The sequence below is a fragment of the Rhinatrema bivittatum genome, chromosome 9, assembly GCF_901001135.1.
Source record: "Rhinatrema bivittatum chromosome 9, aRhiBiv1.1, whole genome shotgun sequence".
NCBI lineage: Eukaryota > Metazoa > Chordata > Amphibia > Gymnophiona > Rhinatrematidae > Rhinatrema > Rhinatrema bivittatum.
In genome coordinates, this window is record NC_042623.1 from 87,794,421 (window position 1) to 87,814,185 (window position 19,765).

At 45.2% G+C, this 19,765-nt stretch overlaps 1 protein-coding gene across 1 annotated transcript in view; it reads right to left on the minus strand.

The window, feature by feature from the left end:
• CFTR (CF transmembrane conductance regulator) overlaps positions 1-19,765 on the minus strand; it is a 575,903-nt gene that overhangs the window by 288,676 nt on the left and 267,462 nt on the right. The window contains exon 11 of the mRNA XM_029615983.1: positions 17,916-18,107. Within this exon, the coding sequence (XP_029471843.1) occupies positions 17,916-18,107 (192 nt within the window). The remainder of the gene's footprint in view (positions 1-17,915; positions 18,108-19,765) is intronic.

Sequence of the window (19,765 nt, forward strand, 5' to 3'; positions counted from 1 at the left end):
TTTGCATCATGCTGGCACACACCGCCACCCGAAGTCCTAAGGAGGAGGCCTCAAACACCCACTTCAGATGTAGCTCCAGCTTGTAGTCCTGCATATCTCTGAGAGCAGCTACTCCTGCCACTGGAATGGTCGTCTTCTTGGTCACCGCTGATACAGCCACATCCACCGTAGGTACCCTGAGGCGCTCTAAATGTTCCTCCATTAGTGATTAGAGGTTTTGCATCGCCTGGCCGACCCACCTCCATGGATTCCCACTCCCGGCTGATGAGCTTTTGAATCTTCTTCGAGATGGGAAAAGTACTAGGTGAACCCCGGAGACCGTCCAGGACTGGGTTCATGCCCTCGCTGTCGGAATCTTCCAGCGAGGGTCTCACCCCCAATTCCTCAAGCACCTGGGGAATAAGGGGGCGCAATTCCTCCCTCTTAAACAGCCAGACTATGGGGGGGTCATCCCCCACCAAACTAGGTTCTACCAGATCTTGATAGTCGTCGCCCGTATCTACATCTGGAGAGACCTCACTCTGACCTGCAGCGGTATCCCTCAGGGGCGGAGTGGAGTTATTCCCCTGCTGGTCGACTGCACCAGTTAGATCCTCCCGAGCCAAAGTTGCCCGGGACAGACCATCAGTTCGCAGATTGGGACGCTTGGGAACGCCCATGCTCCCATCCTGGGCTCTGCGCTTCACGAGCTTCTGAGCCAGAAATGCTTCATGCATAAGCAGCACAGATTCCGGTGAAAATCCCCCCAGTCCCATCTCATCACTGCTAGAATCAGTGTGCATGTCTCTTGATGCCTTCGGTCTCGGAGTCTGCACAGTGGGGGACAGTGGGGGAGGGTCATCCTGGGAGACCTTTTCCACAGGGTACACAGTGGGGGTTGGGCTCCTTCCGTTAGACCCAGCTGCCGAGCCTGACCTGCATGCAGAATTTTTAGGTTTGGTCCTCTTGTCTGAGGCCCTTTCCCCACCCAGTGCACAGTCCGTGCACAGTGACAGGGGGGTCTAAATAGGCTGCCCACTCCTGCTGTAAGGGATGCCCAGCCTCTTTTTGTATTTTTTTTCAGCCACATGCAGGTAGAAGGCAAAAAGAGTATGTTATTTGAAATGTCTATTATTTCTGTGACTTTAAGCATTCCTACAAGGAAGATGATGGTGGTAGAGGTGTTGGTGGTGAAAGGGGGGCAATTTCATTACCACACCAGACTTCCACTCCAGCCAATAACAGATTACAAACTATGGCTCCCTGTTGAACCTGGTATACATGCACACTGAATCCTGTCCCATGTCATAGTTGTACAATGCTTGGTCTTCCCTCCCTCTCTCAGTCCTGCTTCCACAACATCTCCAATGTATGATGGGCCAATGAGCACAGAACAGGTCCAGGAATCAAACCCAGGTTTCCTGCATAGCAGTACACAGCAAACATTAGCATTTGTTGATAGAATACCTGAAAGATTTCAGTTTCCCATTAATGTGCAATGCATAATGACAAATTATGAAGTAAAAGTTTCCCTGATTAATTTATCAAACTGTTAAAACTGAGAAAATAATTGGCTGCAACACAAAATTAAAAAATTGCATAGCAAAGCAACTTATAATTTTTATCTGCGCATACACAGAAATAAAGGTAAAAAAATTATAGATGATGCCTTTTTTATTGGGACTAATTTAAAACATTTTGTGATTAGCTTTCAAGAGCTATGTCCTAAGCTGCTTATCTATGTAGGCTGAGTTGCTGATCCCAGTTCTGTTCCAGGAGCCATAGCAGAAGCATTCACATTGCAGACCCTTGTAAGATTCCTACAAATCTATGAATTGTGTTGCTGATCTTGTCATGTGCAGGATCAATACAAAATGAGTTAGGAAGAGAGATGTTCCGCTCTCCAAATCAATTGCAGGTTGCATTGCAATGCTTTTATGCTGATGCGTGTTCTCAAAGCTGTCAAGAGTTGGAAAGCAAAAGAATGGTGAAGAGGGTGAAAGGAAAACAAATGCCAAAAGACAGAGAGCTTTAATCTGCTTAGCAAGGTGGGTCCATTACAAACGGCGAATAAATAATTTTAAATAAATAAAAAATAGAGAGCAAGATTTTCAGTTATAGGAAGACTGAGTACATGAAAGAGTCTATATGGTACTTCAATAACATTTCCCAGCAAGGCTGTGGATTTCTATTCCATGAATCAGGAGCTGAACAAGTGCAGAAAGAGTTAACTGCATCATCCTTTATCAGTGAAAATTCAGAAGAGGAGTGGTTTACTTAAAGGGCATATGTGTCATTCCACGAGCATAACTATTTCTCAAGACTCAGATTTACGCTTGTTATGACAGTTCTGATAAGTTCTTGTAAAAAAAAAATAAAAAAATTTCAGTGCTTCAGCACCTGGGATAAATTTTAAGAATAGATGGTAACTACAGAACACTATATGATGTCTCCATTTTGAAAGGTTTACTCTAAATTCCTCACCTGTGCCCCATTTGCATGCAGCAATTTGTTTTGAGGAAACGTAGTTACAATATATTTGATCTTCAAAGATTCTTTGCTTAGCAAAAGAATTTATTTTTGCTGCCAAGTTTTTCCCCCCCCCCAGAAGAGTTGATTCTTCTTTGCAAAAATAAAAATAAACAGTGCCTAGATAAGCAGACAGAAAAGAGGCAGGCTTTTTTAGCCACTGTATTGCAGAACATCTAGTGAAAGCTAGCTGTAATGTTTTATAGAGCTGTGACTTGCTTTATCAGCAATACCAGTTTACTAACAAATCCGACAGGAAATCCTGCAGGCAGTGGGCATCCTGCAGTCGTAAGGTTAATCACATCAGAGTGGACAATAGTATGAGCTCCCAAGGAAAGCGTTGTGCAGCAGCAAGCCCTACCAAATTCTGCACTGATATTTTTCAAATTCTACAGTGGATCTGCAGATTGACTGCAGTACAACATATGTCCATATATTGCTATTTAAATAGTGAAAAACATTGTGCATGGAAGGAAAATGCTTCTTTCCCTAATGACACTGAAAACACACACTGAAAACTCTATGAGGCTCTGGGCAAACTTCACTAGGAAGGGCCCCTCCTCACTTCTCACCATATAACCTTTTGGCACAGTTTATGAACCATGCACTCAGCAGATCCTTATCAAGGCCTAAAGAAGATAATGTGGCATGTTACGGCTCGATCCAGTAAGGCCGCGGTAAAAACAGTGAGGTAGTGTCAGGCGCACCCTTCCTCCCCGCACGCACAGTTCTCTTCACTAACTTCCCGATACTCTCCTCTAATCGCATGCAAATGCATGCCGCGGCTGTGAAGCGTTAGGGAAGGGTTATGCCCGCGCAACCCATTTTACTGTATAGGCGCTGTAACAGCGCCTATACAGTAACCTGGGTGCGCTGGTACCTGTCATTTCAAATGACATTTGAAATGACAGGCACCAGGAAGTGTAAAAAAGTTTAAAAAGTGTAAAAAACAAAAAACCTGTGTGTTATATAAAAAAATAAAACAATTTTAAATACCTGTCGGAGGGCCGTGGGTCCAGGCGGCCGGTGGGCGGCGGGCAGCCATCAGCGGCATCCGGTAGTCCCTTCTCCCTTCCTCCCTCCCTCCCCTGCCTGGATGAGCGCCAAAATCGCACGGGCGGGTCGGCAGCGGGGGGGGGGGCGGCAGCAGGATCCGGGAGCGGCGGGTAGGCAGCAGCGGGGTCCGGGGGGTCCGGGGCAACGGCAGCGGGGGGGGTGGGGGGCAGCAGCAGGGGGGCGGCAGCAGGATCCGGGAGCGGCGGGAAGGCAGCAGCGGGGTCCGGGGGGGTGGCAGCGAGATCCGGGGAGCCAGCAGCGGCAGCATGTTCGATCGCGCAGGCAGGTAGGTGGCAAAGTAAAGATGGCCGCCTGCACGGGAAAATCGTGCAATTGGCCGCTGAAGACGTGACGTCACACCCCGTGACGCCAAACGTCGTGACGTCACGTCTTCAGCGGCCAATTGCACGATTTTCCCGTGCAGGCGGCCATCTTACTTTGCCACCTACCTGCCTGCGCGATCGAACATGCTGCCGCTGCTGGCTCCCCGGATCTCGCTGCCACCCCCGGACCCCGCTGCTGCCTACCCGCCGCTCCCGGATCCTGCTGCCGCCCCCCCGCTGCCGCCCCCCCCCCCCCCGCTGCCGCTGCCCCGGACCCCCCGGACCCCGCTGCTGCCTACCCGCCGCTCCCGGATCCTGCTGCCGCCCCCCCCCCCCCCGCTGCCGACCCGCCCGTGCGATTTTGGCGCTCATCCAGGCAGGGGAGGGAGGGAGGAAGGGAGAAGGGACTACCGGATGCCGCTGATGGCTGCCCGCCGCCCACCGGCCGCCTGGACCCACGGCCCTCCGACAGGTATTTAAAATTGTTTTATTTTTTTATATAACACACAGGTTTTTGTTTTTTACACTTTTTACACTTACTATAGCAGGCCCGAGCCTTGCTACTTTTTCGTTTGTTTTTTTTTGCCCTGGTCCCGTCCGGTCTCCTGCAGCCCCGTCCCATCCGGACGGGGCTGCAGGAGACCGGACGGGACCAGGGCGGGTAAGCAATGTTTTTACCCTACACTACACTACACTAACTCCTACTAGGGGGAGGCGGTAAACTAGCAGGTTAAGGCCGCGGCAGAACAGCGGGTTACGGAGGAGATAATATCAGCGCCCGTTACAGTATCGCAGGGGAATAGCTAATTCCTTCATTATACAGCTTTTTTCGTTCATTTACATGCCGGGTGCGGAAAGGGTTATGCGTCTGTTTTCAGAAGCGATACGGACGCGTGAAACTGGACACTGTATCGCCGAACTGCCTTGCGCGCCCGAATTGTGCGCTACGAGCACGTTACAGACGGGCAATCCTCGAGCGGACGATACTGGATCGAGCTGTTAGTTAGCTATCTTGTTTTACCTTCTCTTCTTTTTTATTTTTATTACATTTTATTCTTTCTGTAATGACTTTTTGGGATCAAGCTGGGGCCCTAGGCAAGAGCCCCATTCGCCCTATGGATAAAACATCCCTGAGAACACATCATTAGAGCTACTTTCTGATCACAATTTGAAACTGAATCCAGATGCATCTGAGATGCTTTAGTTGAGTAGCCCTAAAAGGACAATAATCTCTGTTCCTATTATTTTGGGAGTAGAGTACACTGCGTAATTAGATATCCCAGGTAATATATGCTGCGTTTTTGTCTCTGCGATAGGTTCTACTTTACTAATCACTCTTGGAATAAAATGATTTAAAAAAGTATTATTCAGGCTCTGAGTCTCATAGACTATTGCAATGCCAAGGGTTGCCAGGAGTTGCAATAAAGCAACTCCAGCTGATTCCAAATACAGCTGCATGGCTGATATTAGGGTTAAAGAGCAGAAACTGTCTCGCCCCTGTTCTTTGCAGCCTCCATTGATTGCCAAGTGCCAGGCCCCAGAGAGTAAAATTTAAGTAGATTTCTTTAGTGTATAAATGTTGACACAATAAAGGTCCTGAATATTTAATATCATTGTTTGTCCCATATGTTCCTGGAAATGGGTTTAGACCCAGGACCAGGGCTTATTAAATGTCCCATCGACATTGAAAGGAAGATTAGATGTATCCAGAAATTCCTCAGTCTTTGTGCAATGCCTTCACTCTGGAATAAAGTACCATTGGATTTATGACAGGAAGCTAAATATCTAAAGTTTTGCAAGTTACTAAAGACTTGGCTATTTGCCGAAGCCTTTGGAGGAGGCTGACTTGATGGTTAAGTGATGAGATTATGTAGGTGGAGTGAAGAGTGTTGAAGCCTGTGATGTATTTTTTTTGTATTACGGATGGAGGCTATGAGGGGGGTTAAGAAAGTGAATAATATAAGATGAGTATATGGGTTAGGGTGAGATCAATAATGTATTTATGAATCAGGAATTTTTGGGTTGGTTAAATTAGGGGTAGTGGGAGTGGGTGGTGCTTAATGGGGGTAGCGATAATTAGATTTTCTATTATTGAGGGGATTATGTTTTGGGTAGGGGTGGGAGTTTGTGGTATTGGTTGATGGCATGGTTAGTGGTGATTTCTAATGAAATTGTAATCCGCTTAGTAAATATTTTGGTTTAGGTGGTATATTAAGTGTTTTAAAATACAAAAATTGACTATTTATAGGGACATTTGCCCTGATTGGATTTCTTTTAAGTGTTATCCCTGTTTTAGTTGGGGTAAGTTTGCTTAATACATCACATGAATACAATTTCCTAAGAATGGCAAGTATTCCCTTAACCTTTTAACACTGAATGAACATGGGTAACTACTAAAACTGGCTACATATACTAAAGAAAACTTTAAATACTGATTTCCATCAACTTCTTCCTTTCAGGTTTGAGTATTTGTTGCGCTGGAAGTGGACCCTTGGCCTGGTGCAGGATTGGTACGGCCCTCCGGTCAGACCCGGAGAGCGCCTGCCACCAGGAGGCAGAGCACAGGAGGAGACAGAGGCTAGCTGGAGCTTCACTAATAGCAACCCGGGGTTCCCTCAGGTTGAGCTCTTGGTTACCCGGGCTGCCTGGTCTTAGGTGGGCCTCGCAGGGTTTCCGAGATAGAAAGTTCAAAGGTGCGTGGTCGGTGTTCAGACACGGAAATCCAGAGGTCGCAGGAGGCCAAAAGAGAGTGTCCGAGTGTATGGATAGGATCAAGGCCAGAGTATTCGTGTAGAATGGTCAGCCAGGCAGGGCAGTAACAGTGTCAATCCAGGCATGGTCAGGTCAAGCAGAAGGTCGAGTTCCAAGTGGCAATCAAGGGTAGTCAGAGTTCCAGGCAGAGGTCAGGTCAGGCGGCGATCAGAGAGTAGTCTGAGTTCCAGGCAGAGGTCAGGTCAGGCAGCGATCAGAGAGTAGTCTGAGTTCCAGGCAGAGGTCAGGTCAGGTGGCGATCAGCAGAGGTCAAAAAATCAGGCACAAGTCAGAAGAGGTCAGCGGACAGACAAGCCGGAGAAGCAACTAACCCCAAGGAAGGGAAAAGTTGCTAAGGTGGCCCCTGAGTGTCAGGTGCCGTCTTATATAGTTCTCCAGGAGTGACATCATCTGAAGGGGCAGGCAGTTCTGGCATGACGCGGACCCTTTAAAAAAGGGGGAGGAGTGCACAGCTAAGGGACTGCCCAGAGGAAGGCAGCAGCAGCATCTCTGCCGCGAAGCAAAGACCTGCAGTGAGGTGGGAGGCCGGAGACGCCTCCCCTACCCTGCTCCAGAGCAGAGCTAACTCCGGAACGGAGCAGGAGGGCAGGTAGGAGGGGCCGGTCGGGAATCTCATGACTGGCCGTCGCAACAGTATTCATCGTCTCTATGCAGATATTTCACATAAGACACAAGGATGTGATACCTCATTATGGTAATGGGATTCAAAAGGGCATGGGATAAACAAGCAGATCCCTACAGACTAGAGAACAGAAATGAAAAATGGGGTAACCTATGAGGTACATAACATGGGGTAACCTCTGTGCAGGCTACCCCATGCATGGGGTAACTTGCACAGAGCAGAAGTTATTGTCCTTAACAGAAGGCATGGAGTAACCTGCACGGAGCGGCAGTTACTACCCTTAACAGAAGGCATTGGGGTAGTGTGCATGGAGTGGCAGTTACTACCAAAAGCAAATTGCTGGGTAGAATGGATGGACCATTTGGTCTTTATCTGCCATCATTTACTGTTATATTATGAGGATCAAGTTGAGTATGCCTACTCATTGTAGCATAGTATAAAATAGCAACGATGGTCCACAAAGCCATTTACACCAATGAAATATCTCTTTAAAGTTCCATCCTTAGATTACTTCGTCCTGTTAGGCTATTACACTCTGCTGAACATGCTTTGCTGGACATTCCCTCTCTAGATAGCACACATCTTGAAAATATTTTTGCCCAAGACAAATTGAATTAAATGACAAAACGCATTCAAAGAGTAGATACATGAAAGGCAAAACTTTGGTACACAGAATTCAGTAGCAAAAGTGCTCTGGAACATAGGTCAGTTTTCAGGAACCAAAGCAAAAGATGGCTTCTACTATGGCAATCCCTGTTGCTCAACGTTGTTGCACTGAGAAGTCTTGGGAAAGACTTTCCTCCAATTCTTCTGGCCAATGAGGGTATATATGTCAACTGGGCATACCATCTGGGAAAATATGAGTGGATAAAGAAATAAAGAGAAGGGGGAAAAAGATAAAAAGGCATTTTCAAACAAATAGGAAAAATATTCAGAGACATGGCTTCAGGAATGCTTCCCAACATGGATTTGTAGAAGGGGTGTAGCTGTGGAGGAGTTTGTGGTGGTGGTGTTTTGGAGGGAATGAGGGTTTGGGGGAGTGTGGGGTTGGGTGAGGTTGTATACGGGAGGATGTGTGGATGGGGATATGTATGTGGGAAGTACATAGTTGTGTTTCATCGAGGTGTGGTGTGTCGGGGTATCTGAAGGGATGGATGTATGAGGGGCATTTTTGGGTGGGCAGGGGATTGTGTGGGTGAGGAGTTCATGGAGAGGTTGTGTGTGTATGGGGGTTGTGGGGTGGGTTTTTTGGGCTATGGCTATGTGTTTATAGGTAGAAAATGTAGTTGTTAGGGATTGTGTGTGGGGTTTTATATATACGCTGGATGTGTGTGGATGGGTTCTGGGGGTGTTTGTAGGGCTATGGAAATGTATATGTGGGGGGGGAGTAAGTAGTTGTGTGTAGGCATCAAGGTATTTTGGGGATGGATGTGTCTTTCCATGTAGGTCTGTATGGGTAAGGGGGTGTAATGTGTGGCAGTGTTCGTATGTAAGGGGAATGGGGCAAGTATGTATAATGAAGGTGGTATGGAAAGGGTGAGGGAGTGATGTGTTGGGTGCTTATGAAGGTGTGGGTAAGGATTTGGGAAATCTCCCCATGGATCAATCTTCAAGGTTTAGACCTATTTCAAATTTATTGTCTTTGGGGAAACTATTAGAAAAAGCAGTCTTAGTTCAGTTGAAAGATTTCCTTGATATCAATGTGGTTTCTGAATAGGACATAGCACTGCGATCAGTAAATTATTTTTTGCTCCATTAAACAGATACAGGGAGGGCCATGATGGCGATATTTTTAAATGTGTTAGCAGCATGCGACACAGTCAGTCATGCCATCATGATTACTAGACTAGCTGAGTTATCAACTGGTTTAAATCTTATTTAGCTAATCTCGAATGACAGGACAGAATAGGTGATTTATGTTCTGATTGGTTTATTACTGAAACAAGAGTTCCGCAGGGGCTTAATTTATCTTCTCTACTTTTTAACATATATTTACTAGGGATGTGCATTTGTTTTTCACGAATTAGACAATGTCAACAATATTGTCTAATTCGTCATGGTTCGGTAGCGCCGAAATATGAAGCGATTTTTGCCGAAATTTATGACAAAATTAATATTTCGTGTTAGTGTGCACTAACGGAGTTACTGCGCACTGCATATCTCTTAGTGTGCAGTAATACCAATTAGTGCACACTGGTTTTCTAGCTAATGAACTCCTCTGAATTGATACTTTTTAATTTTTAAGTTGCATTTTTTTAATGCTCACTAACATTAGTTACAGCGCACTTCTACATACTTAGTGCACTGTAAGTTCTGTTAGGGCGCATAACTAACCTGTTAGTGCGCATTAACGGGCCTTAATGCACATTAACATTTAGCTAATGCGCACTATCTTGTTCGGTGTACTGCGCACTAATGCTGAGATAGTGCACACTAACTGGTTGTTAGTGTGCAGTAAGGCCCATTAGTGCGCACTAAAGCACTTTGTCAAAAATTGCCAAAAAAAACGAACCATGGGAAAACGAAATTTTCTGCGGAGTGCCCGATTTGAAGCCCGAACCGATATCTTTAAACGAAGCACTTCTCTGATTGTTATTTACAACCTTTCAGGTGAATTTTCAGAGGAGTTATACATATACATGTAACATACTGTCATAATAATTTTCAAAAGCCACTTATCTACGTTAAATGCACTTAATGTAGATAAAATCTATTGACAATTTAATGGCATGTATTGTAGCAATTATCAAAAGCCCATTTATTCATTCTTATTAGCTGTACAAACAGCTGTACAAACGGTTGATCAATGCAGTATACAACATATTCATCAGACCATAATTCAAACAACAAATCATAAATTAAAACAATTCCTTAAATATAAACAAAAATCATTACAGCATATTAAAAAAAAGAAAATCAATAAAACACAATGGAGTAGATTTTAAAAGGAGCGTGCACGGCGCGCTACCTGGCGCATGCAAGTTATAAAATCGGGGGCCAGCGCACACAAGGGGGTGCACAATTGTGCACCTTGCGTGCGCCGAGCCATGCTGCCTTCCCCCATTCCCTACCCCCCCCCACCCTACCTTCTCTTCCCCTACCTTCCCTGTCCTTTCTCCCCTACCTTTTTCTTTTTTTGGGTCTTGTTGCAAAACTTACTTCAGCCCTGGGGATGAAGTAAGTTGCGCGTGCCAGCCAACTGCTGGCGCGCGATCCCCGGCACAGTGGCAAATATGGCCGCTATGCCAGAAGTCTGTCCCCGCCCCACCCCCGGACTGCCCACCTCCTCCCCACCCCTTTCCCTTATTTATTTATATATCGACATTCAATCTTAGATATCATATCTGTTTACATTCAGGTACTGTAGGTATTTCCCTATCCCCAGAGGGCTTACAATCTAAGGGCCTCATTTTCCAAGCCGCTCGCACGTGATAAGGGACCTTACGCACGCGAAAAGTCCCTTATTGCGTGCTATACCAGGATGGGGGCGGAGTCGGCACCGGAAGAGGAGGAGTCAGGGCGTCACTGGGGCTGACTCTGCGCCGACACCGCGGACAGCGAAAAGGTAGGTGCCTTTTTGCTGCCTATTTCGCTCCCAATAGCTACACCTCCTATGGTGGCGCTATTGGGTGCGAAACCGGCAGCGATCGCACCGCGACAGTGCGATCGCTGCCGGCTAGTGCAGGCCCGCCCCCCCGTTTCGGCCCCCCGCCCCTCATCTTCTAAAGTATTGCAGGCCTGCGATACTTTAGAAAATGAGGCCCTAAGTTTGTACCTGAGGCAATGGAGGGTAAAGTGACTTGCCCAAGGGACTTGCCCTGGGACTTACATGCGCCCCGGAGCTTTCCGCGCGTCACCAGGCCTTTTTAAAACAGGCCCAGTACGCATAACCCTTTTAAAATCCGGCCCATTGCATTTATATAGGTAAAGTGCATTTACACATGTAAAACCAATTTTAAGTGTGCAAATGCCTTTGAAAATCAAGTCCTTCATGATTACGTCTTGATATATTTGGTATTTATTTTAGAATCTATGCAGGTGATATCCAGTTGTATTTTCCAATAGTTACAGATTTCGAATCAGCTATTAATGCCATTATATATTAACTACAGGTGATTAATGACTGGATATATCATAATAGTTTAAATTTTAATTTAAATAAAACAGACGTTTTATGGATTGCCTGTATATCAATGCCCCAGGATGTTCCAGTTTTTGCAATTGATGGTACATCTATTGCTTTTAAGGATACAGTGAAGAATCTAGGATTTCAATTTTATTCTTCCCTTAGTTTTAAGAGTGGGAACAGGGAGGAGGCTGGCAACTACAGGCCGGTTAGCCTCACTTCGGTGGTGGGAAAAGTAATGGAGTCTCTGCTGAAAGAGAGAATAGTGAACTATCTACAGTCTGGAGAATTGATGGACCAGAGGCAACATGGATTCACCAGGGGAAGATCCTGTCAGACAAATCTGATTGACTTTTTTGACTGGGTAACCAAGGAATTGGATCGAGGAAGAGCGCTTGATGTCATATACTTGGATTTCAGCAAAGCTTTTGATACGGTTCCGCACAGGAGACTGGTGAATAAAACGAGAAGCTTGGGAGTGAGTGACAAGGTGGTGACCTGGATTGCAAATTGGTTGACGGACAGAAGACAATGTGTGATGGTAAACGGAACCTTCTCTGAAGAGAGAGCGGTTTTAAGTGGTGTACCGCAAGGATCGGTGTTGGGACCGGTCCTGTTCAATATCTTTGTGAGCGACATTGCGGACGGGATAGAAGGTAAGGTTTGTCTTTTTGCGGATGACACTAAGATCTGCAACAGAGTGGACACGCCGGAAGGAGTGGAGAGAATGAGACGGGATCTAAGGAAAACTGGAAGAGTGGTCGAAGATATGGCAGCTGAGATTCAATGCCAAGAAGTGCAAAGTCATGCATATGGGGAGCGGAAATCCGAATGAACTGTATTCGATGGGGGGGGAAAGGCTGACGTGCACGGAGCAGGAGAGGGACCTTGGGGTGATAGTGTCTAATGATATGAAGTCTGCAAAACAATGCGACAAGGCGATAGCAAAAGCCAGAAGAATGCTGGGCTGCATAGAGAGAGGAATATCGAGTAAGAAAAGGGAAGTGATTATTCCCTTGTACAGGTCCTTGGTGAGGCCTCACCTGGAGTACTGTGTTCAGTTCTGGAGACCGTATCTACAAAAAGACAAAGACAAGATGGAAGCGGTACAGAGAAGGGCGACCAGGAAGGTGGAGGATCTTCATCGGATGACGTACGAGGAGAGATTGAAGAATCTAAATATGTACACCCTGGAGGAAAGGAGGAGCAGAGGTGATATGATACAGACTTTCAGATACTTGAAAGGTTTTAATGATCCAAAGGCAACGACAAACCTTTACCATAAGAAAAAAATCAGCAGAACCAGGGTCACGATTTGAAGCTCCAGGGAGGAAGATTCAGAACCAATGTCAGGAAGTATTTCTTCACGGAGAGGGTGGTGGATGCCTGGAATGCCCTTCCGGAGGAAGTGGTGAAGACCAGAACTGTGAAGGACTTCAAAAGGGCGTGGGATAAACACTGTGGATCCATAAAGTCAAGAGGCCGCCAATGAAGAGTAGGTGACTCGCCAGAATGATGGCTACTGCCTGGAGACAATACCCTTATTCAATAAACATACACATGGTTACTGTGACTCCAACATCACTCTAAGCTTCAACAGCAAGAGGAAATGTGGAAAAAAGGATTTGCACTCACAAAGACGGGAGTAGCTGGCTTGTTACGGCGGTTACTACCCCAAACCAAATATCCAAATTACTACCTCCACCTTCCTCTATTCCTGATGCCTTTCAACTAGCTTGATCACTCCATTCTTATACTTCACTTTCAATGCATATCCAGCATAGTTCTCTGCTTCAACAGCAGGGGAGAAGAAAAACTGTTACTTCACACATCCAGCAGAGCTCTCTGCTTAAACGGCAGGGGAGAAGAAAAAAGGGTTCGCACCCACAAAGCGGGGAGTAGCTGGCTTGTTACGGCGGTTACTACCCCAAACCAAATGTACCTGATACTTCACTCTCGACGCATATCCAGCATGGCTCTCTGCTTCAACGGCATGGGAGAAAGACTGATACATCACGAATTTCCAGCATAGCTCTCTGCTTCAACGGCAGGGGAAAAGAAAAACTGATACTTCACGCATATCCAGCATAACTTCAACGGCAGGGGAGAAGAAAAAAGGATTCACACTCACAAAGCGGGGAGTAGCTGGCTTGTTACGGCGTTTACTACCCCAAACCAAATGTGCCTGATACTTCACTTTCGATGCATATCCAGCATAGCTCTCTGCTTCAACGGCAGGGGAGAAGAAAAAAACTGATACCTCACACATATCCAGCATAGCTCCCTGCTTCAACGGCAGGGGAGAAGATAAACAACCAATAAGGGCTGTATAACATAATCTGGGTAAAAACAAATAAGCATGGGTGTAGCTTGCTTATTGCGGCGGTTACTACCCCTACTACCTCTAACTAATCAAGCTAGATATTTCACTTGGATGCAGCTCCATCACCGCTCTCTACATTAATGGCGGGGGTGGAAGGGAATTAGAACCAAGAGCTAAGAGAAACAGATAAGTATGAGAGAAAAAATGAGGGAAGCTTGCTGGGCAGACTGGATGGGCCATTTGGTCTTCTTCTGCCGTCATTTCTATGTTTCTATGTTTCTATAATACAGTCACTTCCTTCAGTTGGGTATTTTAAGTTTAGGAAGTTAAGATGCTTGAAATACATCCTGTTCCAAGATAATTTTCACTTATTGGGTACAGGCATTTGTTATAATGAAATTAGACTAGTGTAACTATTTATGTAGGGCTTCCTGCGCTTTGGCATCATAACCTGGCCTTGGCAGCACCCAAAATTTGCACCTAGGTCTAGGCCTCAGAGTCCAGGACCCGGCCTCAGGCCAGGCCTGGCCAAGGCCAGGGGATGGGAAATGTCAAGAGCTGGTCCTGCCAGAGGACTCCCTTTTTTTAATGAAAACAAATATGAATATATACAAAAATTTTCATGTATATTCATCTGAGGCCTATTTTCGGTTCATATCATTTGTACAAACCAAAAAATGCCCTCATTCATTGCATTTTTTTTATATTTGTTCAAATGACTGTACATCCCTATTATTTAAGCAATATGTTCCTAGTCATCCCTTGCTTTCTTCAAATAATGTTTTTTTTAATGTTCCTACTGTGAAAATGGCTCAGTTGCAGGAAACAAGAAGGTGTACATTATTGATGATAGGAACAATCCTTTACATCAGCATTCCTGATGGTGAGGGTTCTACTTCTGTTTTAAAATCATTTTGAAAAACATTGAAAACATTCTTATTTCAAGAGGCTTTTGCTAAGTTTACGTAGTCGAATGTCATTTTGTTGTTTCGGTATTTTAGTGACTTTTTCAGATTTTATATTTTTATACTTTATTATATTTTATTTTACTATTTGCCTTGTTTATGTGTGTTCATTGTATTACATTGTTTTATGAATAATTTTGTAATCCATTTAGCCCTGCTTTGCCGCAATAAGCGGAATATAAGTTTGCAAATAAATAAATAAATGTGGGAAGAATATGGCAGTGTGTGGATATATCTGTGTAGATTGGAAGTACCTTTTTGTGCCATTCTTTGTCAATTGCCTCATTAAGTTTCCCTGTCTCACTCTCCCCCCTGCCTGTATTGCTCTGTTCCAAAGGGTTGGTAGGATGAAAGGGTGGTTTGAAATGGAGCAATGGTCAAATTCTATCAGTTCAATTAGCTTCTCATAGAAAGCAATGGAGATTTTTTTTCCCCATAGAAAGCAATAGGGATTTTGTTTGGAGGCTCTGTTCTCTGAAAAAACAGATCTAATATTTCTGGTTTTCACACTCATCCGAGATATTTACATTTTCATCCTGCTTGGCAAATTTGGTGAATTTACATCCTTTTCTGGAGAATTATTGTGCATATAGATAGATAGACATCGATCCCTTTTACATAATTCTTTCCAACCTTCCATATGTTATAATGCATAAAAAGAGAGAAAACAGGACATTTGAAAATATAATGAAATATTTAAGGAACCAAAAATAGACAAGCACATTTCCAGAAAAATACCAACAAAGTTGGTTCCATCAAGAAACAGTTTGAACAATAGATACTACCAGGAATTAATTTTATATACACAATAAAAGCATGATGCACTAAAATAGTGTAAAGCAATGAAAATGTCCAGCACACTGGCATATGCAATGAGGAAAATATTGGCAATGTATACTTTAGAAATTATATAACTGTCATTTTAAATCTATGGCTAATGGAGATAAAGTTACCTTGAACTTTTCTGGTGATGGCAAACATCTGTGTTAAAGTCTAATTTATGAGCAAGAGAGTAATTGACATGGAAAATTCAAAACCAATGCATGAACTGAATGAGCTCCAAAGATTAATTTTGCTTGCTCCACTTCCTACCAATAAACACCTCTGCAAGAAGATGTAGAATTCCTAAGCCCCAATAATTCTGATAGATCATGCAGTGCTTAGTCAAAATACTTTCTAGATATAATGGTATTTCTGATTGGAAAGTTATGAGTGTGTTGACAGCTGGACACAGCTGGCGAAACAGATGTTGCCTTCTGAACTGTCCAGTATGGCTAAACAGTTACCATGGACAACTACTTGCTTTCTCCCCACCCCTTCCAAAACACACTCTGCTTTATATTCTAATGGCAGTATGACTCTACAAGGGTATGGGGAACCTCTCCTATCCCTGCCCCCATGAAAACTCAGCAGAACTACAATACATCATACTGAAATGTCAACCAATCAAAAGTAAGAATCCATGGTCAGAGCCAGGACCAGGGGAGGGAAAGAGGGGCGCAGCTGCCCTGGGTGTCAAGCCCAAGGGGGTATCATCAGCAAGGCTGCTTTCACCTATGTGCACAAGCATACAAGGCTTTATTGTCTTTACTGGCCAGTGCCCAAAATCTCAGGTAGCAGACATCATCCTTCTACTTCCTACTCAAGCCCCCTCCCCTCCTAGGCAGCATGCAAGGAACTGGATGGGAGTAGATGTGAACCTGCAATAGACACAGCACAGTGCACAGCAAAGAAGAGCCCTCCCTAATCCAGTGCCTTCGCCCCTCTTGTTCCCACCCCCCCCCCCCTCCTATCTGCAGGGAACAGAAAGAGGGGGAGACTGGAGAGGATAACAGAACAAAGAAGAATTCGGTTATCTGCATATTTATATTTCTAATTTGTGATCCCTTATTCTATATTTGATGAGGATCTGTCTGTGTTCTATATATGTGACTAAGGTGAAGTATACTGCTAGAATGTAGGGATCTATAGTAATTCGGCTTGGTTTTTTTTCTCGCTAGAAGGTGTATTGGTGGAATATTTACACTGCTGCCGTTTCATGCAGGATTGTTGCTGTTTGAGTTCTGGGAGCTATGCTGTTGGTATGGCAGCCTTGCTATATAGGTTCTGAGTGACTTTTTTACAAAGTTTGTGTGTTACTTCACAAAGTGCATGCTAATTGAGGGAGTTTGTGTCACTGTAACCCCTCCCTACTGGAATGCTGTCAAGGGAGCACAAACCCCTTCACAGAAGTAGAGGAACACTGCACTTAGTCCTCCTGCTAGCAAGCCCTGCAAAGTGGAGCTGCCCCCAGAAGTCATAATTGCACAAAGAAAGGACCTTGCCTGACTCCAGGATTATATAAATACTGAAGCAAAAGAGTTGAGGAAAAGAGCAGTTTGTGCTGAAATTAACACACCGCAATGTTGCCATTACTTGCTATTCCAGTCACATATTTCCTTAATAAGAAATTATTAAAATTATAAACAAAGCAAAGATAGAGCTCCAAATCTCATTCAGAAAACCACTTTAATCAAAGGGATTTTACACATTAGAATAGGACTTGCTCGTCATTAAACCACGACTCGATTGAAAGTAATAATATTTTTAACTTAATGACCATTATAAATTACATTAGTAAAGCAGACTCTGTGGCAACTGCTGCCAGAAGACCAGGATTTGAATTGCAGGCCAGGATTCTGCTCTCTGCAACAGTTGGGACTGGGGATGCAGCCGAGGCAGCATTCACAACCACTGGGGGTGGGAAATGTCACCTATTACTCATCAGCAACACCTACTGACTTAATTCAGGGGCCATAATTATGTGCTGCACAGAGAGCTTGGTCCCTGACCAAATAACAGTTGGACTAAAAAAAAGTGAGAAGGTGATATAAAAGGGGGCAAAAACCCCTTGCTAGTTGCACATGAAGGCTCATGTTGCAAAAAACCAACATAGAGGCCAAGTCCAATGGAGCTGCAGGTCCAATGGAGCAGGAGGAAAACTGCCAATTCCCAAATAGTTACAAAAAAAGAAATATACAGGTCAGTGCTGCAACCCATTGAAATGCTAGCATAAGAATAATAAATGATGATAAAACCCTACACACACATTAAAAAACGTATGCATTTTGAATCAAATTCTAGGGCTCAGCAACCAGTACCACTTACTGAGAATTGAGTCTTAGACAACATGCAATCACTTTTGCAAATGAAAATCTTTTAGATAAGAATAATCACTGACCTCTTCTAGTTGACAGGCCTTGATGACACTCATGTATCTGTACTCATCATAAGAAACACCAAAGATGATATTCTCTTTAATAGATCCAGGCATGATCCAGGCAATTTGGGGGGAAAATGAGATTCTGCCACTATGCCTGATTTTACCCACAGATGGCTCTAGTTCCCCCATTATCATCATCAGAAGAGAGGACTGAAAATGAGAATCAATAACAGTTAGTGAACTTACTGAGGAGATAATAAAACACAGTTGCTAAGAAACCAAAGAACTTTGACATCACTGACATTAAATGGCATAAAGCGTTATTAGCAATTGTCATACATTTTGGATATGATCATGAGATGCCTGCAACACATGCGGAGGTTAGATTTACAGTGTTTCCCAACCTTTTAGATGCCAGGGACAGGTTGGCTAACCATCTAAACTGATTTGGACCAGCTGGCTGGTAGAGTTGGAGGAGACACCTGAAGAGTGGCTGCATTTGTATTTGTTTGATTTATATTCTGCTTTTTTAGCACGTCAAAGTGGAATACATTCAGATACTATAGATATTTCCCTATCCCCAGAAGGCTTACAGTCTAACTCCTGGATGCACTAAGCAGCGATGTTTTTTCATGGGAAGTGTCCCACTATTGTGGGTCTAGTTCTGATCCCTGGACCTTATCTCAGTCCCAAGGCTGGGGCAAGATCAGGTCAGCGCCATTTTGGAAAACAGTGCCAATCGGGGCCAGGTGCAAGGAGGTTTGGGAGGGGAGGATAGCTGAAGATGGGGGGGGCTTGAGACCCTGTTTTTGATTTTTAACTTTTCTGTGTGGGTACAGGAAGGGGGCGGGGCCTTACCGTGATGTAAAGTTGATGGACTGGGGGGCAGGGGGGCATGGCCTGCCTGAGATCTTGATGGATTGGTGGGCCAAAAGCAGGACAAGATTTTATTTTGATGGATTTAGTGGGGGATGGGGGCCAGGGCCATCACCATGCAAGTTTTTTTTTTATTTGGAGGAAGTTGGCTTCACCGAGTGATGGCCCTGGGTCGAGCCAGGGGTCAGCCCTGACCCCTGCTCAATCTTCCCTCTTTGACACAATTTTTTATTTTTTATTGGTTTGCCGCTGCTTTAAATGTGAGGCAGGTGCCTCGGAACCCGCCTTAGGGTCCCCCAGGCCTCACTACTCACACATTTACATCTTTTCCAAGAGGTGTTATTTTATTGCAGCTAACCACCTTCTCGATTGGCCAAGATAAAATATTTGCATAGGATTGCCTATGCATGACCTTCTTTGCATGTGTTTGCATTACTTATGTATGCAAATCACATGCAAAGAAGGTGCTCTTGTTATGAATTGTCCTGCCCGCAGGTTTCCCCGCGAGCAGGCACAGACTCACCACGCAGCAATCTTCGCCGAGGCGGCAGGACACCGCCCCTGGCCAGCCCACGCGGCCCGGAGGCCGCCCGGGACTTTCCTTCCTCTCCGCGGTTGGAGCCGCGGCTGTCTTCGGGGCTGGGACGCCCCCGATGTGATCCTCATCTTCGCGGCTGGAGGCCGCAAAAGCCCCGGGCTCGATTAGCGGCAGGAGCTGCCCCCGGGGCCTCCCGCAGCGGCTGGAGCCGCTGCTTTCGTCGGAGCCTGCTCCCAGGCTCAGCCCTGCCTTGCTTCAGCGTCTGACGCCAGACGCTGTGCAGGCCGCTGTCCGTGGTCCTGCACAGCCCTGCTCCTGCTTCCTTAGATGCGCGGCTGCGTCTCTCTACAAGATTTAAAGGGCCAGACACAGGAAGTGTCTGGGCCCCACCTAAAGACTGTTTCCTGGCTCAGCCCTATAAAGGGCTGCTCCGTTCTTCATGCCTTGCCTTGCA